This window comes from Mesoplodon bidens (genome assembly GCF_964165515.1).
Source record: "Mesoplodon bidens genome assembly, chromosome: 1".
Taxonomy (NCBI): domain Eukaryota; kingdom Metazoa; phylum Chordata; class Mammalia; order Artiodactyla; family Ziphiidae; genus Mesoplodon; species Mesoplodon bidens.
This window is the reverse complement of record NC_138176.1, coordinates 189,532,603-189,556,368: the sequence shown is the minus strand read 5'-3', so window position 1 is coordinate 189,556,368 and position 23,766 is coordinate 189,532,603. Positions and strand designations below refer to the sequence as shown.

At 38.6% G+C, this 23,766-nt stretch overlaps 1 protein-coding gene across 1 annotated transcript; it reads right to left on the bottom strand.

Annotated features, from left to right (window-relative positions):
- Positions 1 to 3,166: 3,166 nt before the first annotated feature.
- On the bottom strand, positions 3,167 to 23,550 carry THAP9 (THAP domain containing 9; the record flags this gene model as incomplete). Its single annotated transcript, XM_081258318.1, has 5 exons — positions 23,364 to 23,550; positions 16,116 to 16,311; positions 13,952 to 14,255; positions 12,402 to 12,552; positions 3,167 to 5,147 (listed from the first exon to the last, which is right to left on the bottom strand). The coding sequence occupies exons 1-5, from the start codon at positions 23,441 to 23,443 to the stop codon at positions 3,167 to 3,169; spliced, it is 2,712 nt and encodes a 903-aa protein (XP_081114444.1). The 5' UTR covers positions 23,444 to 23,550.
- Positions 23,551 to 23,766: the final 216 nt, after the last annotated feature.

Sequence of the window (23,766 nt, the reverse complement as noted above, 5' to 3'; positions counted from 1 at the left end):
AATAAATTAATTAAAAAACAACCAACCTTCCTTAAAATATGGGGAAAAGACTTGAACAGACATTTCACCTAAGAAGACTGTGAATGGCACATAAGCCTATGAAAACATGTTCAGCATCATTAGTCATTAGAAAAATGGAAATGAAAGCCACAATGACATATCACTGCACACCCATTAGAATGGCTAATTCAAAACAAAACCCTGACAATACCAAGAGCTAGGGAGGAAGTAGAACTAGAACTTTTCATACATAACTGGTTGAAGTACTGCATGGTACATCACTTTGCAAAAAAACAGTTCAGGCAGTGTGTTATAAAGTAAAACATACACCTACTATGTGACCCACTGTATGGGTACAACACATTTTTTATTTCCCCATTCATCAGTTGGACATTTTTTAGCTATTATAATGCTGCTATGAAATTTGTACATTTCTCTTGGGTATATGCCCATTGGTAGAACTGCTGGGTCACATGGCAGTTCTACATTTAACTAACCTTTTGAAGAACTGCCAGGCTGTTTTCCAAAGTGTGCATTCCCACCAACATTGTATGAGGGGTCCAGTTTATCGACATTCTTGCCAACACTTGTTACCTGTCGTTTTTTTTTTTTTTTTTTTTTTTTTGCGGTATGCGGGCCTCTCACTGTTGTGGCCTCTCCCGTTGCGGAGCACAGGCTCCGGACGCGCAGGCCCAGCGGCCATGGCTCACGGGCCCAGCCACTCCGCGGCATATGGGATCCTCCCGGACCGGGGCACGAACCCGTATCCCCTGCATCGGCAGGCGGACTCTCAACCACTGCGCCACCAGGGAGGCCCACCTGTCGTTTTTATTATAGCCATCCTAGTGGGTGTGATGTGACATCTCACTGTGGTTTTGTTTTGCATTTCCCAGATGGCTAATTTTGTTGAGCACATATTCATGTATTACAGGCCATTTGTGTATCTCCTTTGAAGAATAACTATTCATATTTTTTACCCATTTAAAAAATAGGGTTATTTGTCCTTTATTATTGAGTTCTTTGTATACTCTAGATACAAGTCCTTTATCAGATATATGATTTGCAAAAATTTCCTGTGTGTTGCCTTTCACTTTCTTGATGGCGTCCTTTGAAGCACAAGTTTTAAATTTTGCTGCAGTACAATTTATTTTGTTTTGCTTGTGCTTTTGGTGTCATATCTAAGAAACTATTGCCTGATCCAAGTCTCCAAGATATACTCTATTTTATTCTAAGAGTTTTACAGTTTTACCTCTTACATTTGGGTCTTTGTTCCATTTAGAGTTAACATCTTTGCATGTGCATATCCAGCACTATTTGTTGAAAGTAAGAATAAATTTCTGAATGTTTGTTTTCTCCAAAGGGGGGGGAAAAAAAGAACAAGGGTGCTGAGTAGAAATTGTAAACTAAATTACCCTAATCAAATATGAACAAATAATTTATTAAAAAATTTCACTGTCAAGCATATCATATCAAGTAAATCTGACATCAGACTTGGACCACTTCACTAGGGCAAGAGCAATTAACGGTGCTAATGGCAGTGATGGAAACATTCTTGTCTTCAAGGTTTGTCCAATTTATCCAGCACTTAAATAGTGCAAAACACTATTTTAAGAAATTACAGAATATATAGGACATGAGTGAAATGTAACAGCAAAGAACATAAGACACTACAGATACGAACCTAATTTTAAGTAAAGATCAAGTACAAAACTTGGATTTATATAAGCAATAAGGTAAAGGTGGTGATCTATAAACAGGCTTCCTTTAAATAAGATTTATCCCAGTGAATCTAAACTCATTCTACTGCAAACAAAACAAAACCCACAATATTTAGACTTCTCAGCAATAGCCCCTTATAAAATGTAGTACAGTACAGCTCTGGTTACATTTCAGAACTGAAGCCTTTGTTTGAGGTAGAACCAGCAGAAATATATCAAAGTACACTATTTAAGGGGAATTTCAACTAATAAAACTCAACTTTCACCTACTCATTAATCTTTTACAACTTTAAGTTTTCATATTAACTGTACTTTGTGAACATTCACTCAATGACAATAAGGGTAGATATTTTACATACACAGGTGAAAAATGTGCTTGTTTCTTCTTTTTCCATTAAAATACTCCCATTTGTGAAACAAATGTTTTTCTATTTATCGTTTCAGATCTGGGTACGAGAGAATGGAGAATACTGCTCTTAGTATGTTTCCGTCTTCGGGTTATTTAAGCTAAATTTCTGAAAAAACTCTTTATGTTATTAAAGACAAATGTTTTCACTCATTGACTCAACTGACCATCTTTTTCCAATTTATTAATCACATGCTATGAAATGCCATTATTCAGCATTGAAAATATGTTTATTTTCCTCTTCATTAAGAGAAGTTGAAATAAGGGCTTCTTTTCATTCTCTGATGAGCACTGGGCTCCTCCAACAGGAGTCAAGTAAGTATCCACTCTATTTTATTACTCGAAAGTAGTATTTTGAAGTCCAGAGACAATGGACTGTGAAAATTCCATCTCCTATGTATTCCCCAGACAACATTTCCCAGCTTGGTTGCAGCACAAGGAATCATCTCATGGCTCGTGTTTACCTTCTGCCTGATAAAGCATAATTATTTCTGTTTTAGGGTACCCCAGCAAAAAGGATTTTTGTGGTGTTTGATGTTTAATTTAGCCTAATTTTCAAATCATATCTTAATTTTCATGTGTAAGTAAAGATTATGTTCAAGGTTTGATAGGCATTCTATTAACTTTTTTTTTTTTTAGTGTTAACGTTCTTAAGAGCTGAAAACCAAAGCTCTTTTAGGGAATGTAGTCTTTATAAAAAGGGTCAACGTTTTGGTGACTCCCCGTCATTATTCTCCCTTGTTTTCGAAGTATGTCCAGTCAAATTAGTCGTGTAACAGTAAATTCAAAGACAGCACCTGTTGGCTAGTCTGTTCCTACTGACTGACTTACTGCTTTCTACATTTTGGGTAACTCTGAAATGCTTGCAAGCCCCACCAAAGTCCGAGCAGATTTGATAATATGCATGATAGAAATTCCTAAGTCAGAACCACAAACTTGCCCACTCTGCAGAATGGTCAATTTGTAAAATATAGTAAGTTGAATTTTAAAGTAAATGTTGACCAATTATTTTTAATAAAACTTTTAATATATTTTAGGTCCTTCATTTGAACGGACAGCCATCGTTCCTTAGCAAATGTCTGTATTTACTGGTATTAGCAAAACTTGAACATTTGTAATTCTGTAAAGATGACCAGTGTTTCCTTGACAAAGTTTTCGTTTCAGTTCTTTCCGAATGGTGTTTTAAAGGGTACTGGGTTACACCTTTAGCTCTGATCTTTAAGAAACAGGTTATTATGTCCTTTAGTAGCTTTACAAAGTGATTGGTGGCACACACTTCTCCATCAAAGAGATGCTTATCTAAATCTACAAAAAGATACATATGCCCGGAAAGCTCATGTAGTATTTTTTGCTGAAGATAAAATTCCCTCTGTTTAGGAAGTAGTAGTTCAGAAACTGCCATCCTTGAATGGGTTCTTACAACTCGCTCACAAATATCTATGACTCGGCACAAACTTTCTGAAGGGAAATGCAAGCCATTTTCCTTTTTAACACATAACAGTGATCCAATTTTAGAGGATTTGAGATCTGATGCATATAGTGCACTGATGCAGTCCTCACATGTTAAAAGAGCTGATAACTTATTTGCAATATAACCAGCACAACAGGTAAGATTTTGCCTATGATCTGACAGGTCTAGTAATGCCTCACTTAGCGAACAGTCAGACCAGTCTTGGCAAATATCCTCTTTGCGAAAAAGAGTCTTTATAACGCTGATACCATACTGACGCTGAACTGTCCAAAGGGCCAAGTCCGTCCTTCGAGCAACTGAAATGTCAAGGATGCTTACTTCACTTAGAAAAACCTCATCTTGTAATCTGTATCTGGCCTCCAAATTATGGTAAGCTTTCTGGAATGCCATGCAGGTAGGGTTAGAACTGGTTACCAATACCTGTCTAAGCATCTTTAGAAATAACTCCAGATGATCTTGACTGAATTTGTAAGTCAGAAGATATGGAAAAGGCATGACTTTTGGGGAAACGTAATTTTGGTAGAGCCATTTTAAGCTCTCAGCATTAAGCAAAAATCCCAGGAATCCCAGTTTTCGCTTACCTTTAATTATTTGATTATTGTTAGTGTCAGATAATGTAACAAAAATAGTCTTGGCTTCAATTAACACATGGTTGATTTTATTAAAAGTTTCGGGTAATAGAGGTCCTTTAAGTCCCTTTCCATAATAGTTCCTACTATTAAAAATGTCAAACAGATTGTTAATTAAGCGTAAGAACTGGATGGTACCAATACAGTTTTGAAAAGGAGGCAGGCCTAATGACAGCAAACATTCTAACGCGCTGGACACACTCTCACTGAAGAGTTGGGCGGCACAATTCATTTTCAGTATGTGGTTCTTCAAATTTGCAAGTTTTCTTGGGATTCTCTCCATATTTGATAATTCTTGTTCTTCTAGCGCTGCTACCTCCACAAGGTGCTGCCAGTGTGCTGTGCCATTAATGAACTGAATGCTCTGAAAATTCTGAAATGCATTTCGTATTAACCTAAGCAAGTGGCAAGAATCAAAGAAGTACGCAATCTGTTGACTAGAAGATGAAGGATGCTGAAATGTACACTTCATGGTGTCTCCATCAAGATGTATCCCCAGTGCTTTTGCCAGCTGAACACTGTGAGCTGTAGCATCAGATGTGACAGCTAGAACTGTGATCCCTATGTCACTCAGTTTGCCAATCGTCAGACGAAGCAGCTGAGCTTGCAGGTATCCAGACGCCCTGTTTACAAAAAAATAACCAAGAGGTGTCCTCCAGTGACCAGAAATACCCACTGCCATGAGCAAAATAGTTTCTGAGGCAAGTGGCGTTTCATCAGCATCAAGTTTGCCAAGACCAAAGTCCATAAACCCTAGCAAATGGTGACTGCTGGGGTCCCATTGAAGTTGTTGCTTGAGAGATATACCTTTTATTATCAGTGAACAATATTGATATAGCTGGTCTCCATTCTCTACTTTTCGTTGAAGAAAAGAAAAAACGTTGCTGCTGAAACCTGGACCGGGTTTGCATTTGGACAGCCATCTAGAAAATGTAAAAAATGAAAAACATAAAACACAAATGAAGAAATTAAAAATGGGAAAATGCCTTAAATGGCATTTTCTACTAAAGTAGCCTCAAATCTCTGTTGAAATAAAGCCTAGTAGCCAAATTCTATCAACATTTCAAGCATATATTCATAGTTATGATAAAATAGTAAGATAATAGAGAAACTCAGAAACACAGAATAGCAATTGAAGATGCAAACATACCACAAAATTTTTAACTTCTTACTCACTTCTTAATAAAAATCAATTACCCAGTTTGTTCTCATTGATGTATTTGTAATTTAGATCATAAACCAGTCTTACCTGTACATTCACTGAGATGAGAAAACTGTTGAGGGGGAAGGAAGCTGAGAACAGCTAGTACAACTACCCCATTTTATAGATTAGCAAAATGGGAGGAAGAGGGAGAGGTTACGTTGCCTGGCCCATATTGTGTGCTAGTCATGCACAAATGTGAAAACCAGCTTTCCTGAGGCCCTTGTTCAGTGCTTTTTCTCACTGCTCTTCGAATTATGCCCTTTGGGGCAATAGAGTGTCTGCATCTCTTTGCTCCTATCCAAAGTACCTATACTATTATCTTTATCTTAGGAGTTCTTTCATAGTATTTCTTTGACCTTCCCAAACTGCTGACTATTCTTTTCTATTTCTGTTAGTGTCTGTCACTAACAGACAGAATTCTTTTCACTCAGTTCTAATTTACACTTTCTAATTTGTTATAGATCAGGAAAGGAAGTAGCCAAGTTTAATAATTGTCTAAAATAAGACTAAATGGATTCTGAGGTAGACTGAAGTGTTCATCTTCACTGAAGTTTACTTTTATAACTCAAATGGCTTTTTGTTTTTAGGTTGAATTTCTGATTCTGGGGCTATATTCCAGGCTGCCAAGGTTTCTTCCTGGACAGCCATCTCTATTTAATTGAAATTTTAATGTACTTCCAGAAGTATTTCAGGACAGGGCTTTCCAAATATTTTGCTGCAACCAAGAAGTTTCATGAACAGAATTTACCCTTACTATATGCCAGGTACAAATATACGTGTGTATATAAATGTATATACAAAATTTAATGCCACTTATGACCCACTAAATTGATTTCAAGATGTACTAACGGATTTGAAAAACACAGTTACAGAACGCAAAAGACATACTCTGACTACTTAGGAGACAAAAGTATTAATCAGTTGTTTATATTTAAAAACAGGGCAAAATAATAAGACAATAAGAAAACAGAATAGTGGCTCTCCACCAGGGTGCTACAGCCCACTAGTACGTTGAAAAGCCTTTTCAAGTGTGTCACCAAATTTTAATCAGTTGTTTAAAGTTTGTTCTTTTGCAGTAGGATTCTCAAATGAACACTAAAGATGCTAAATGTGTTACATGTGCAGTAAGTATCTAATGAAACTACTTAATGCTTCAAGGTAAAAGTTCTAGTTTAAATAGGTTAAAAAAGCTTATGTTCCGGTGAGCTTGCTGTTTAAATGAAAATTAAATGGTATCTTAATGTCCACAACTACTAGAATGATGTTTCTCAGGCAGAGAAATATGTGGACTTGTTGATTTTTTTTTTAAGTTTTTAAGACTGAGAGTAGAAACACTCAAACCAAGTTTCTAGTGTTGTGGGGAAGTGACTGATTTCTCTCTCAAACCAACTTTTTTCCCCCACTCAAAATGAAAAAAAAACTTTTTCTGATGTATAAAATGACACATCCATTTTTTTAAAAACTGAAAGAATATAGAAAAGTGAAAAACAGTAAAAAATCACTGTTAATACATGAACTTATTTACAAAACAAAAATAGACTAACTAACAGACATAGAAAACAAACTCATGGTTACCAAAGGGGTGGCACGGGGCGGGGGGTCCCGGAGGGATAAATTAGGAATTTGGGATTAGCAGATACACACCACTATATATAAAATAGAGAAACAACAAGGGCCTATTGTATAGCACAGGGAACTATATTCAGGATCTTGTAATAACCGATAATGGAAAAGAATCCCAGAAAGAATATATATATGTATACCTAAATCACCTTCCTGTACACCTGAAACAATATAGCATTGTAAATCAGCTACACTTCAATAAATAAATAAATGGATATTTTTTAAAAATCACTTAATATTTCAGGGACATTCTCCCAGATCTCTTTATGTATATATAACTAGATCTCTTTATGTATACATAACTAGATATAATTTTCAAAAATTATACTGAACCTATTTTTCTTTATTATAGTAATGTTATAGACATACTTTTGCATGTTCTTAACTACTGACCTACAGCAATATTTTAAGTGTACACACAGTAAAACTAAAGCATAAATAATTGAACCAACCTGTACTGAAGGACACTTAGGTTGTTTCTGATTTTTAAACAATACAAAGAGCACCACAATGTGTGTTTGTGGGCACACATACACTTATACGTATCTATGTCATTTATGCAATTCCTAGGAGTAGGATGCAGAGGTAAATTTACTTATGCATGTATTAGAATAAATGAACTCAACTTTTAAAGACGTTTTGGGCCACAGGTGCACATAATTGAGTGAGTCAATTTAAATATAATTCACATTCCCAAATTGTCCTTCCGAAAGTTTATACCAATTATAATTGACATACTCATCAATATATTTTAAATTAAACATTAGCTTAGTTATGGAATAATTATAGGGAGTCACTTGGGTAGCTTAAAGCTCTGCTTAGGAAAAATATTGTGCTAAAGAGCCATAATGCTGAGCTGGGTGTTCTTCTTTAAGACTATTAGCTCCTCCCACTGTCTTGGTTATTTCTGAAGCTCTCACATCAACTCACCTATACAGGGAGCTAATTTACTAAACTGCAATGAATACCAAAATAGAAAATTAAATTAGAAACAGAAAAAATCTACTAAGATCATACTAAATGTATCACTATTATAATTAGGAAAGCTGAGGATGCTAAGACATTATTTCAAAGGAGTTGTGAAAACAAACTACCTTAAAGACCCAAAGCTCTGGAATTATAAGCAGCAGAGCTGTGGGAAGGTTCTGGGAGAATTCAAAGGGAGAATTGAATTCAAGGGAGAATTCAAGGGAGAATTCAAGGGAGAACTGAAGAATTCAAGGGAGAATTGAAAAAGGATCCAACTTCAGTACAGAGAAAATTAGAGAGGTACTGATAGTAGCTATGAACTGAAGAAATAGTAGTTAGAAATGAGTGAGTGAGGTACCTATCTAACTGAATCAAGGGTTTTTTAAAATGTAAGTCTGGCTTGGTCTATCATCCATACAGTTGTTTCTCCATTATCATGGAGGGAAAAAACAACTATTCATGTTTTCTCCTTTCTCCCAAACTTCTAATGCTTCCTTCCCCAACTCTTAGCTATTAACTTTATGCCACTGAGAAAATAGAAGCAATTTGATAAAAACTCATTTTCTTACCACCAAATCTGTTAACCTGTTGCATCTGTATCTCTCTTTCCTGTTTCGACGCATGATTTGTCCCTACTCCTAATTAAGGCCAGACCTCCCTCCACAGCAGTGTTGGATGTTGCCCTCCTGCAGTTATCCTTTCTGTTGTGCATCACTGATTTTCTTATCTGCACTAGATCACTCCCATGAGCAGGCAAACAAGGTGCAGCATCTGCTCTTTCATCAAATATCCTCCCCTCCATTTATGCTCCTTCCACTTACGGACACATTTCTCTTCTCCTTTCATAGCAAAACTCCTTGAGAGAGTCCATAATCACTGTCTTTGCTTCTTTGCCTTCCAGTATCTCTTGATTCCACTTCAGCCAGGCTTATCTCTCCATCACTGCACTGCAACTGCTTTTATCAAGGTCATCACTGACATCTCCATCTTGCAAAATCCAATGGTCAATTGACTGTCCTCATCTTACTTGATCTCCAGCAGCATTTGACAAGTGCAATACTATCTCCTTGAAATACTTGCTACACTTGGCTTCTAGGCCATCACAATCTCCTGGTTTTCCTCCTGTCTCACTGGCTGCTCCTGATCAATAAATGTTTATTGAATAAATGAATATTCAATATGATTAGAGATCTAATACTTAAGCACAGATGTGCTGAAAATAGATATAAACAGGGGAAATGAAGGGAAATGTTATCATATAAAAATTTTTGACCATTCAGATTTCTCAGTATAAAATCTAGGTATTTCTAATAAGTTGGAATAATAGATGGCCATTAAAACAAAATTTGGGTGATGGATAGTTTTTTTTTTAAAGTCTGGGAGAATATATACCAAACTGCTAACAGTGGTTATTTTGTGGGATTAGGGGAATGGAAGTATTATAAATATTTTTCACTTTCTGGTATTTATATACTTACATATTGTTTCAATGTTTTATACTAAGCATGTATTACTATCACATTAAACAAGGTAACTTAGTTTCAGACAAAGCATCCAAAGAAATAAGCAACCCTTTGAGTACTAAAATTGTAAATCGAAATAATGACACAGCAAAGGTTACAAAGTGAAAAATGACATGAAGAGAAAGAAGATCAGTGTGAGCTGGAATTACCAGAGAAGACTTAATTCAGGAGTTGATGCAGAACTATAGAAATGAAAAAAAACATGGGGGGCGGGGTGGGGGGGTGGAGATGAGAAGCCGTATGGAATGTCTCACATAAACCATAGTGTAAAATCAGTTAACTAATGCTTTAAAACCAGTGCAAAGGAGAGGACTTGACTAAAAAACGTGTGGAAGCGATAGCAACATAGTGTCTATAAAAATGTCTACTGCTTCCCAGAAAGTAGACATTTATAAATAAGTGTAATATCTGGCCTAAATGGTAAAATCACATATGGAAGAGAGTGAATCAGCCTATACACAAATGTTCATCTTAATATACAATATAGCAGTTACAACCAAAAAATAAAAACAATATAAATGTCCAATAGTTGGAGAATGCCAAAGTTAAGTAGGGTACGACTACCTGATATTCTGAAGCTATTCAAGATCATAACTATGTAAAAAACTAGTAAATCTAAGCACAGAAAAAAGACTGGAAGAAAATTCCCTATATTAATAGTAATTGTTTAAATATAACCTAGAGGAACAATTAATGAAGTTTCCTCCTTTTTCTCTCATTTCTAAATTTGTTAGTAGTAGTATTATGTTAATAGTATGTGTGGAGGAAAATTCTCACTCATGTTTTTTTTTTAAAGGGAATGTGATGTACATCATGGTGACTATAGTTGATAATACTGTACCTATATCTGAGAGTTGCTAAGAGAGTAGATCTTAAAAGTTCTCATCAGAGACACAAAAAATTTGTAACTATGTGTATGATGGATATTAACTAGACTTATCTTGGTGGTCATTTTGCAATATATACAAATATCGAATGCAAATATCAAACACATAATTACATTGTATACCTGAAACTAACATAATGTTGTGTGTCAATTACATCTCAATTTAAAAGAAGAGAAGTTTCCCCCCACATGGGAAAAAAAAAACCCTCATAATAATCAAGGTCCTTCCTCCCACCAAGCTTCAGTTTCCCCCTTCTTTAAAATGAGGGGGTTGGACTACATGATCTCTAGGAGTTTCTCCAGCTCAGAGCCCCTATGAGTCTGTTTTAAAGTTGAAGCAATAAGAAACCAAGAAGCACCTTCCAGGAGAGAAGGCTCCTGCCGTTCCTGGGCGGCCTCTGCCCCAATAGCAGTGGATTAAATGAAGTGCTGCTCTTTAGACAGCGATTTGAGGTCCACTGCAATTCTTCCTTACATCTGTTCAAAATCCTAAACAACCATCCAAGCATTCTTTCATTCCACAAATATTTATCAAGAGACCATTGTGTTCCAGGCACCCCTCCAGGGCAGGAGGTGTAACAAAGAACCAGACACAGACCTCATACTTGGGCAGCTCACAGTCTAGTGGGGAAGACAGTGTTAAGTACTATGATTCAGTTCCACATTGTGTGTGCAAGAGGGTACCTAGTCTAGAATTGGAAGAATGGCAGGCCAGGCTTCAGAAAGGATGTGATATCTAATCTGAGCCTGAAGGGTGAGGACCAGTCTCCAGGACTAACAGGGAGAATGGGCATTACAGGCAGATGGACTAGTAAGTCTCGAAGGTAAGGAAGCAGCAAGAAATGCCTTACAATAGGAACATGGAATCTAAGAGGGCAGGGAGAGAGGCAGGAGATGAGTCGCACAGTCCAGCAGGAGCCACATCACATCACAGAAGCTCAGTGAGACACAGGAAGAAGTCTACGGGTAATGGGAGGCTTAGGCAGCAGGAAAGTGACTGGTATGGGTTGACTTGTGCCCCTCAAAAATGATATATCATAGTCCTCATCTCCAGTACCTCAGAGTGTGATCTTATTTGGAGATAGGGTCTTTACAGAGGTAATCAAGTTAAAATGAGGTCATTAGGGCATACCCTAATCCAACATGACTTGTGTCCTCATAAAAAGAGGAAATCTGGACACAGAAACACACATGGATAATGGAAGACGATGTGAAGAAACACAGGGGGAAGACCACCATCTACAAGCCAAGGAGAAAGGCCTGGAACAGACCCTTACTTCACAGCCCTCAGAAGGAACTAACCCTGCCAGCACCTTGATTTTGGACTTCTAACTTCCAGAACTGTGAGGCAATAATACATTTCTGTCATTTAAGTCAAATAAGTAAATAAATAAAAATAAAAGAATCTGTAAAACCCGTGATGAAAAAAACAGTAAATACTGAGTATTAAATTTATAAGGCATTACTATAAAGTCACTGTTATTTGCTTCTCACTAAGAGAATATAAATATAGTTATGTATTTTGACCACAAATTCTAAAAAAATTATTTTTTATAATCTGGTCTCTGGACAGCCTGCATTGGTACCAACTACAGTGCTTACGAAAAATTCAGATTTTTGATCTTTGCCTCAAACCAATGGTATCAATCTAGATACCAATCAATTGTTCTCGATTTTCTAGATTAGTCACATATTAAAACTACTGAAGGGCCTGAGAAATTCCTATATTTCAAGATTTAGATTTTACCACCCAGAGTGTCTCTACCATCTGAAAGATGCAAAAAAATTTGTCAGCCTATATGTCTTCATTCTGTGGGTGAAATATCGACTGTGATAATATGTAAGTACCACCTAGAAGTTTTTAAAAAGAGAAAGTGGACAAAAGGAGAGTATGAATACTAATAGCATTAATGTATAAACTGCAGTGAAAGAACAAAATGTTTATTTAATATCTAAAAAGTAATTCACTTACGTTCTGAGGATAGAAGAATGAGGCAGTTTAAGAATCTTTCTTACATAATCATAGACTTTGCTACTGCACAAGTAGAGTGTACATGCAAATTGCTTCATTTCTGTGGAGTACTCAGCTGTTTCTCTCCAGTTACACAACTCCCACTTAAAATCTGTTAAAATAAATTTATTCTTTGTGATGAAAAATGTATACAGTAACATTTCCAGGCACAGACCATAGCATTTGGATATAAAATATGATAGGCACCAAAATTCAAATAGTTACATTTTAACTGAGTTTGTTCAGAGGTTACTATCCAATCTTAGAGACTGTTAACCAATTTATCCTGTTCATCTTGGATCATTTCACTAGAAAGAGGGACGAAAAATGTGTCAACTTGAGTCGTTATGTTTTACTATTCACTGGCAGGCTGAGTGGAGATTTTTAGAGGAACAGGGAAGAAAATGAAATAAATGGATAATGGGTATCATTTATCTGAGAGTGAAAAATAGACACAAGAAATATTTTGGGGGATAGGGAACTATTCAGAATGAACAGTCTTCCCTACCATTGAGAGAAAAAAAAATCCTCTGTTCCTGGTGCAGACCCCTATTTAAAACCTATATTCCCCTCTTGGAAAAACACAAAATACTCTCTTCCATTGGAGATACCTACTCTTGTCTAGAAAAGGACATGCTTCTTTTACCAGAATGCAAATCCAAAATCTCTGCTGCTTTCATCAAAGAATAAGTTGGCAATTCTTACTTTGCCCCTCTTCAAATATCCTGGTTCACAAAGACTAGGTAGTCTTTCAATGAACATATATATATACTCTATAGAGTATTTTAGAAAAAAATTTGGAGACTTAACACAATTTTCAAACTCAAAGGGATTTTGCAAATTATCAGCTCACTACAAAAAAAGACTTTAGTGATAAATTATCTAGCAGTTAAAACTGTTCACAAAGAATTTGCAGTGACAAGTGTGTGATTATAAAAAGTGAAAAGTAGGGACTTCCCTGGTGGTCCAGTGGTTAAGAATCCATCCTTCAATGCAGGGGATGCCAGTTTGATCCCTGGTTGGGGAACTAAGATCCCACATGCCACAGGGCAACTAAGCCCACGCACCACAATTAGAGAGCCCACGTGCCACAACTAGAGAAGCCTGAGTGCTGCAACGAAGAGCCCATGTGCTGCAACTAAGACCCGAAGCAGCAAAAAAAATAAAAAAATAAAAAATTAATTAATTAATTAAAAAAAATTTTTTTAAAAAGTGAAAAGTACAATATATGGTATAAACCATATGATCTCATTTCTGGGTAGTAGGATTATGTGTTATTTTTATTATTTATACATTTCTTTGCTTCTCCTGTAATAAACATATTACTTTTAAAATTGTAAAATCATAAAAGGATTTTGGTGATTATTTTTCATTCTTCTTGCTTATGCTAGAGACTTTTCACTTCTCAGCTAAAAGCATATTTCCATTGGCAATACAAAATAAATATGTAATGATATTTCAGAAAAATTAAGAGCTACACTGTAAGTATTACAGGTCATTAGGGAATATACCGGAAAATTGTGCTCGTAGCAGACACTCTGTTTCCTCTGAAAGTAGCTTCTCTTCTACAAGTGCATCAATTAATCGTAAGCCCTTTCTCTTCTTGATCATCCTGTAGTTTTTTGCAGAAGCAAGTCTTTTTTTGGACACTTGTAGCATCTGTTGCACCTCAGCCAGTTTCTCTGCTCCTATTGTGAGAGGTCTCTTTAGACTGTAGTTATGGTCCTCAGTAGCAACCTCTTGAGAATTATCAGGAAGTGGCTGTTTTAGGATTTTCTGTCTTGCTTTACCTTTAAGGTGTACACCTTGGAGAACCTATGACACAAATATAAAGTGAAGTTTATTTTAGAAATTATCACACAATGATTATCTATAAAAATACCACTGAATACAAAGCACTCACCTGGTTGCTGTGGAGAGTTAGTTATGAAAGAAAAGGTCATAATCTCTGACTTTTTAAAATATATGATCTCTAGGATAATGTAAACAAGTTTTGGGTTTTTTTGTTTTTGTTTTTTTGGCTTCTATACAGAAATAGTAACATGATGCTGAAAGTTTCTGAAATGATTAAAGTAACTAGAGAAAGGTGGTGGTAATTTGGGAAGGTTTCACAGGAGTTTTGAGTTGTTCTTTGAAGGAGTAATAATATGGTTTAGTGAAGGGGACAGGGAAGTTATTTACACAAACAGGAAGGCACAGGACAGAGCATGGGCTTTGGAATTAAGACTCCTGGCTCCCCTCACTTGTTAGCTGTGACTTAACATATAATCCTTTAGCTTCTCACTTATAAAATGTGGATAATAATACAGAGTTGTTTTAAGGATACAATAAGATACTTTATGTAAGTCGCCTAGTGCAATGCCTGGACCACTGTAGGTCCCAATAAATTGTAACTATTACTGATTTTAAACGAAAGCATACAAGCAAGTCAATTTATCATATATACAATGGGTAAGTACATGTGGTTCAAAAAGAGAATTCAGGGCAGTTAGAGATGCACAAATCAATTAATAGAAAGCTCTTCAAACTTACGAGTTTGGATTTGACACCAACCATATCCTTCTGAAAGAGGGAATAAGATAAAACAATACCGAAAGAAGGAGACTCCAATGAATAAGAGGAAGGTGAGGGTAGAGTAAGGATAGAACAGTTGGATGACCATTTGCAGACTGCAGACAGTGGTTGCATCATATATGAGCACGTGGCTAAGGGGTAAAAGGATAAAATAAAAATAATCAAAAGAAACGTAAGGGGCTTCCCTGGTGGCGCAGTGGTTGAGAGTCCGCCTGCCGATGCAGGGGACACGGGTTCGTGCCCCGGTCCGGGAAGATCCCACATGCCGCAGAGCAGCTGGGCCCGTGAGCCATGGCCGCTGAGCCTGCGCGCCCGGAGCCTGTGCCCCGCAATGGGCGAGTCCACAACAGTGAGAGGCCCGCATACCGCAAAAAAAAAAAAAAAAAGAAACGTAAGAATGTAACACCAATACTGGTGACTGGCATAAAATAAAAGCAATCAAAAGAAACATAAGACTGTAACACCAATACTGATGACAGACTCATAGAAAGTCTTCTATTTTCCGTATACCTCTTTCTACATCAATGCTAACAATTAGGTATGTTTTTGGTCAAGATCAATAACATTTTTGGGGAGAGACAAAAAAAAGGAGGGGGTAGATAATTTCAAAGTATTGTGAAAACTGTCTCATACTTAAACAAAAGCCTGCATTCTAAAGCTGTTTATATCTACTAGTTGATTTTTGTGATCAGTTTAGTAACCTTTATGTATATCTAGACATATGGTTTGCATTTATACATTTTATTTATTTATTTTTTTGGCTGCACCACATGGCATGCAGAATCGTAGTTCCCCGACCAGGGATGGAACCCGCGCCCACTGCATTGGAAGCGCAGAGTCTTAACAACTGGACCGACAGGGAAGTCCCGTATACACTTTATCTTTTAAAAGCTCCAAAGCACAATTACTAATATTACATATATATTTTTAAAAAACCCAAAAACTAATTTTCTAGGCATTTAAAGTGTATTATAGGATTTATTTTAAGACCTGGGTTTTTGGTTTTGTGTTTATGTCTGTAAAATCTAGCTATAATGTGAGCTGTCTTGATTTTTAAAGGCTCTGTAAAATTTAATTTTGTTTACACCTAGATTTAAATACCTTGTATAGAGAAACAGAAGGCACAGCTCCTTTTTTCAGCTTTCTTCTTATGCCATATGACTCAAAGTCACTTTCTTGAAAGTGTTTGGAACATAGCATAGCACCTGGTCCTGGAATCCAAATCTTTTTGCTTCTGGGGTCCATACGATTAACAGCCCTGATCCATTTTGAGCGCTGAATGGTATCAGTTGGAAATCTACAGCAATCATATTAAAATCCCATTAACATGAAAATATAGTAATACTACAGTAGTATTTATTATATAAACCGATTTATTATTTAACTGCTTTACATACAGTCCAGTTAATTAAAGTTTAATTCACTTGATCTGATTTCATTTTTCAAAGTTCTTTGACTTTTTAAATCCAAAAGCTTGGGCTTCCCTGGTGGCACAGTGGTTAAGAATCTGCCTGCCAATGCGGGATACACAGTTTCAAGCCCTGGTCCAGGAAGATCCCACATGCCGTGGAGCAACTAAGCCCGCGAGCCACAACTACTGAGCCCGCGCACGCCTAGAGGCCATGCTCCGCAACAAGAAGCCCAAGCACTGCAACGAAAAGTAGACCCGCTCGCCGCAACTAGAGAAAGCTTGCATGCTTTTTTAAATTTACTGAAATAAAATAAATTTAAATCCAAAAGCTCAATATCTAAGTGATCTCATCTGTTTCAATTTGTATGTAGACAATTCTCCTATTAAACACCCTGCACATTCTATCTTCACAGCCTACACTTAACAGAATCTGCTCAAATTTAATATGTCTTTCCTTTCCTGTGTCAATTTTTTTAAATTAATTATTTATTTTTGGCTGCATGGGGTCTTTGTTTTTGCGCACGGGCTTTCTCTAGTTGTGGTGAGCGGGGGTCTTTGTTCCTGCGCGCGGGCTTTCTCTAGTTGCAGTGAGCGGGGGTCTTTGTTACTGTGCGCGGGCTTTCTCCAGTTGCAGTGAGTGGGGGCTACTCTTTGTGGCAGGGTGCGGACTTTTCATTGCAGTGGCTTCTCTTGTTGTGGAGCACAGGCTCTAGGTGCGCGGGCTTCAGTAGTTGTGGCACGTGGGCTCAGTAGTTGTGGCTCGTGGGCTCTAGAGCGCAGGCTCAGAAGTTGTGGCGCACGGGCTTAGTTGTTCCGTGGCATGTGGGATTTTCCCGGCCCAGGGCTCAAACCCATGTCCCCTGCACTGGCAGGTGGATTCTTAACCACTGCACCACCAGGGAAGCCCTGTGTCAATTTTAAACGATGTCCACAAATTCTTCAGTACTCCTCCTTTCAAGGAGGGGTACTGAGTTCCCCTCCCATTGAGGGTGGGCTGGGGTTAGTAATTTGCTTCTAAGGAATATAAAAAAGCAGACGTGATAGTGGGCATTAAACAAGATCATAAAAAGCACTGAGGATCTGTCCTTGCTGTCTCTGTTGAATGGTTTTTCTCTGGGGGAAGTTACCTGCCATGTCATAAGGAGCCCTATGGAGAGTCCACTTGGCAAGAAACTTGAGTTCTCCAGCCAAAGGCCATGTGAGGGAGCCTTTCTGAAAGTAGATCCTTCAGCCTCCGTCAAGGCTTCAAATGACTGCAGTCTTGGCTAACATTTTGACTGCAATCTTATGAGATACTCTGTAACATCCACCTTATCCACTCCTCAATTCCTGACCCTCAGAAATTATGTAAGAAAATAGATGCTTTCACTGAATTTTGAGGAAATTTGTTACTAAGCAGTAGGAAACAAGTACATTTCCTATACTCAATTTTCCTATTTTGTTTTGAAAGGATCACTTTTCCTAGCCTTGAACATAAAAATTATCTTCTATTTCTCTACTTGTCAATCCCAGCCAAATGATTATATTCAGCAATGAGTGAGGAAAAAAATGTGAAAGTAATATAATGAAAATCACAGAACTACTTTTTCTGTCCCCTCTTCTCCTTCCTTTTTTTGGGCCATGCTGCGTGGCTTGTGGGATGTTAGTTCCCCAACCGGGGACTGAACCTGGGCCCTCAGCAGTGAAAGCACAGAGTCCTAACCACTGGACCACCAGGAATTCCCTGCACCCTCTTCTTTGATTTATTTTGGAGATAGATCTATAGGTAGCCTATGACTTTTATATATTTTAACTCAGGCTTTAAAACACATAGTTGTTAGAACTGAAACTGGTGAAAATTTTAATTTCCTTAGCTACTTGTTAGGGAAATGATGACAGTATGATAAAACTTAATTCTGAGATACTCTCTCAATCACCTTGAGAAAGAACACTGAATTGGTAAACCTCTAAGTCTCAATTCCCTTTTACTAGCCATGTAGTATTAGATACATCTCTCAATCTGTCAGCCTCCTCCAGGGCTATAGTAAGAGTACCTGAGGATACAGATGCGTTCAAAAGCACTTTGTAAATTGTAAAGTACTATCCAAGGTTTGTTCTTTCTTAGGAACAACTAATTCCACTTTTGGGACTTTTTATTTTATTGTTCCAGGAAGATGATGCTACTTGATCAAGAGAGAATGTACAGGGAATTATTTTTCCAATAAAGATGAGGCACACCTTTCTCTTTTCACTGGGCTCTTTCCTTAACTGATGGCACGTGTTTGTGAGGCCACATTTCTAGATTGGGTGTAGTCTCTAACCATGCAAGGGACCATCAAAAGTTGGCTAGTCCGGGCTTCCCTGGTGGCGCAGTGGTTGAGAGTCCACCTGCCGATGCAGGGGACACGGGTTCGTTCCCGGGTCCGGGAGGATCCCACGTGCCGCGGAGCGGCTGGGCCCGGTGAGCCATGGCCGCTGAGCCTGCGTGTCCGGAGCCTGTGCTCCACAACGGGAGAGGCCACAACAGTGAGAGGCCCGCGTACAGCAAAAAAAAACATAAAAAAAAAGTTGGCTAGTCCACCAAGTTCCATTACCAGCCTGATTCTCTGATGCAAAGCTTCCCAACTGGCATGCCTGCTGAGTACAGTTATCAATCCCCTTAGCCCATGGGGGTGGGCCTGGGCCACCTGGAGCCCTTGAAGTAGTTACATCAAGCTAGTCCCAAACTGCTTTGCAGGTGTGCCCCAAAGTATTAAACAAATATTTCCAATCTGCAAAAAGACATGAAAAGGGTTGGTAAATACTGCAGTCTAACCAGCATGACTGACTAATTTGAGTTATGGACAAAATTAAATTGGTATTAACAATTGATACCACTTTTAAAGCATTTACCTTGTGCTATATATATATTTTAAAGACTTAGTTTGGGTCTTAAGAAACTCTGCAAGACAGGTTTTTATCCTTTTACTGAAGATGAAACCAAGACTGGAGCAGCCAAGTTTAGCCACCAGTAAATAGTCAATTAAAATTGGAATTCATGTTTCCCTAGTCTAAAGCCACCTCTGGCAGAAGAAAAATCCCAAACCCATCACCGTCTCATACACACAGTAATGACATGGCTTACACTGTAATACAGAATCCATTTTCTTCCTCCTGTCGACTATGTCTTTTTTATACTATTAGCAGAGATCTACTTCTTGTTTCCTGCACATTATTTTCCAGAAAAGTGGCTAACAAAACCAATTCTACCGTGGTTACATCTAGGGAGGGAGAGAAATGATTGAGGGGCAAGGCTTCAACTATACCTATAACTTAAGTCTCTTCTAAACAGAACAAAAACAAACATGTTAACATCCGCTTATTCCTAGTGATGGGTAATAGGTGTCTGTTACGTATAAATAAAAGTTTAAAAATACAATTCATTACAACAATTAAGGCAAAAACTCTTCCAGATGGTCATGCATAAATTCCTTGGTTATGAAATAAATTGAATTTCTTAATCTTACTTTACACCTACAAAAAGGGAATGAATCAAAGGGTCACTTTAAATTTTAACTTGCCAGTCCCACTATGTACTTAGCCATTTATGTGTTTGACAGAGCGCCAATATTCTCATAGCAACAGTTTCCACACCTGTGAGTCATTTTGATTCAGGCTTTTCAACCACAGCGCCTTGCTTATGTCCTTACAACCTCTTTCATGACTCTGGTGATGGTGCTGGGGATGCTGGGAAAGGCTTCAGAGGACATAATATCTGAGCTAGAGCTGAAGGGTCAATAGGAGTTTGCCATGCAGAGTGGCCACTCCAAGCAGATGCAAAAGACACAGAGATATAAAATGATTACTTGGAACCTTCTGGCTGATAAAGCTTGGAAAAGTAAATTAATTTGGAGGCTTGAAAGGAGAGTGCAGAGGTAGCTGGGAGTAGTTATAGATGGGAGGTAGCCAGAGGTCAGATCGCAAAAGGTCTTGTATGCCTTATTATAAGCTTTGGATCCATCCTTCAGGTCAATGGCCACCACAGAAGTCTACACTCATCTATTGAGAGTTGAAGAAATTATTAGAATTCATTTTTATAACTCTTTGCCCCATCTTCTAATTTTTGTGTTTCATAATAAATATTAGTATATCACTTCATATATAAACTTATAAATTATTATAAATCACTATCCATGTATCAGAGGCACGTATCCAGGTTTTTTGTTTGTTTTTGTTTTATTTTGTTTTTTATGGAAAGAGCTCCAGGATCACATAGCTTAAAGATGGAGGCTTCAGGCAACAGCAAGTTGACTAATTCTCTCCTTCCCAGATTACCATTTTGCTGAGCCCTTACTTCAGATCAATATTACTTTGTCACCAGGACTAACACCACAGTATTCTAACTCCTTTTCCTGTCTCTATTCTTTCCTGCCTTCCTTACAACTTCCTAGGTGTCAGGAAGACAAACGATTCCGTGTGTTTAATTCCGCACATATGTATTATAAAATAATAGAAATATATTTCAGATTGGAAGAGAGGTGTATGAGGAAAGGATTCACAGAGGAGCTTGGACTCTACCTTGTAGGCACTGAAGAGCCCAAGGGATTAAAATCCTTACTTCAGGGAACCAGCATGATAAAATTTGCATTTTTAGGAAAATAATTTCCAGAAATCTAGAAAATGGAATGAATGGGGAAGAAATCAGGCTGGAAGAATCAGAGCAGACTACTGTAATAAATGCATCACTTTTTTTTTTTAAATTAAGCAGTTCTTACTGTGGTTCTCAACATATAAAACAAATAAAAGCAATAAGCCAGTTCTTCCCTATTTAAAGAAACTAGGGAAAAGGCACAGGAAAAACAGGGAACAAAAAGTTGAGAAAGAAATTAAAGAAAAGGGAGAGAACGAGGGAGAGAGTGTCAGTACAGCTATGGAAGATGAAAGTTTCAAGGACTGGTCGATACGACCGAAAGTTAAAAGAGGTCAAGAGAAAGATTTACAAGTGCTTATTTAGATTTGGTAACGTTACCAATGACCCTCAGTTAGTGCTGTTTCATTATAGTGGTGACAGACATCTGGCTACAGTAGGGTGAACAGGCAACAGGACTTAGGGAAATAGGTGTATGCTTCTGTTTTGAGGAACTTGGTTATAAATGGAAGGGGAGGGTAGTGTAGAGGTGCACAAAGGTTCAAGAGTCTGTGTGTCTGTGTTTAAAAGTGGAAGTAATGTGAACATGTTCAGTGTTTTTAGGCAAGTAATCAGTAGAGCAATTTACAATAAAAAGAGGACAGGAACTAATTGATGGAAACAAATCCCAGAGAAGAAAGGATACAATTATAACAGCTTAGGTGGAGGAAGCAGCCCTACTTAAACTAAGCAATAGTACAAAAGGCCTACCATATATAGTTGAAACTCCTTAACTTGACATGTTAAATTTTTTTAGATAATTTGTCTCCAAGCTACTTTTCCCACTCTTCTACATTACATCTTCACTTTCCATCCCTTTATATTTTTTCCATGTTATTCCTATTTAAATGCTATCTTCCTTCCTCCCCACTCTCCAATCTAGGTAAGGTTCAAGGTCCAACTCAAATACCACTTGTCCCACACAGCTCTTTTTGATTTTTTCATAAAAGTCCTTTGTCAGGGGTTTGACTCTCTACCCCTCATATTGCCTTAATAGGCTACCACTTTAAAAAAACACTGTACATTTCTTTTTGTCTGTGAGTATCTATTCTACGCACTTTTCCACTTCTCATTGATCTCAATGACCTTTACTAGACTGGACCACAGATGTGGGTTCAAATCAGATCGGTCTGAAAATAAGCCCCACTCTTGTGCCAAATATAATTTCCTTGCATAACCAGTTACAGCCAGAGTCGGACCAGGCTTGCAGAGCTGGGCTAATGATACTGAACAACTGGTAATGACAGTACTGGTGAAAATCTGAAACTGAGCAGGTCCCTTCAGGGCCCTCCTGGGTACAAAAGCCCTCTGTGTCTCCCATTTCGTGTCAAAAAAACAAACAAACAAAAACCAAAAAACTTCAGTCTCCTAGGCCTTCCCTGAGTTCCAAAGAGCGGACCCAAGCAATGACTAATTAGGGAAGTTAGGGAATGGGTAGGGGGGAAGCAGTTAAGCCAGATAGCCTGAACAACAGTTCAGTGATAAATAGAGTCCTAGTTCCTCCTCAAGGGATATACAAAATAATCTGATGGCATATCTTAGGGTAGTTCTGCAAAAACCAACCCCCCACCCAGGTGGAGGATGGTGACTACCTGCTGACCACAAGTACTTAGACCTCAGACTGGCTGGAACCATAAGGTCGATGATTCACATTCTCTAAACACCAGACTGTTCCTCACCCCCCATTCAATCAGAATAATGTCATGCACCCTGCAGCCCTCACCCCAAATCCCTGCAGCCCTCACCCCAAATGTTGCTTTTAAAAGTCCTAAAAGCCATCAGGGAGTTCAGGACTTTTCAGCACCGGCTGCCCATTCTCCTTGCTTGGCACCCTGCAATCAACACTGGACTTTCCTTCACTACAACCTGGAGTCAGTAAAGTGGCTTTACTGCGCGGTGGGAAAGGGGACTCCAGTTCAGTTCCATAACAAACTGATCTGTACTCATGCTCCTGGCAAGCCACACACTCTAATGAAAGCGCACGCCTTCAACAGTTCTTCTAAACTGCCTCCCCTTCCGGTCTCCCGAAAGGAAGCAAGACTCCTTTCGAGTAACCCCTGCTAAAAGCTAACGGAGAAAGCAAGCACTTCGGAAGCAAACACTGAGCAGGAAGACAAGGAAGAGCATTAGCCCTCAAAGGTGCCCAATTCCCTCCCCCGCCCACACGCTACGCACGTACGCCACGACACGCCACGCCACGCCGATGGCATGGCGCCCCACCCGCCCCGCCCCACCCTGCCCTGCCTCCCGCCTGGCCGTGCTGGGAATTAGCGCGGAGGTTGTTCTCACGCACTGGTGGAAGGAGAGGCCGCGCTCCCGGCTCAGCACGGTATCCCGGGTGCTGCAGCCCACTGCCGAGCAACTTCGGGTCATCTTCTTGCGACGTGGGGCTCCACCGTCGGTGTTCCCGCGACAGCATGAATCCCGATAAAATTAGCTCCGCCCGCAGACACTGCGGCTATGACCTTTATTTGTTTAGAAAAGCGGGCTCTTAAGGCGCAGGGATCCCACCCTTTCTCTCCGGGGGCCCTGCGCAGTCCCCGTGGCCAATCACAGACCACGTCGTGTCGCAGCAACCAATCGGAAAGGCCAGGGGCATTAAGACGCGCATTGGGCCGCCCCTCCCCGCTTATTGGAGGGTGGTTAGTGGATTTAGCTGGCGTGGGCTCCTTTTCGTCCGTGCTCTCTGGTTAAAT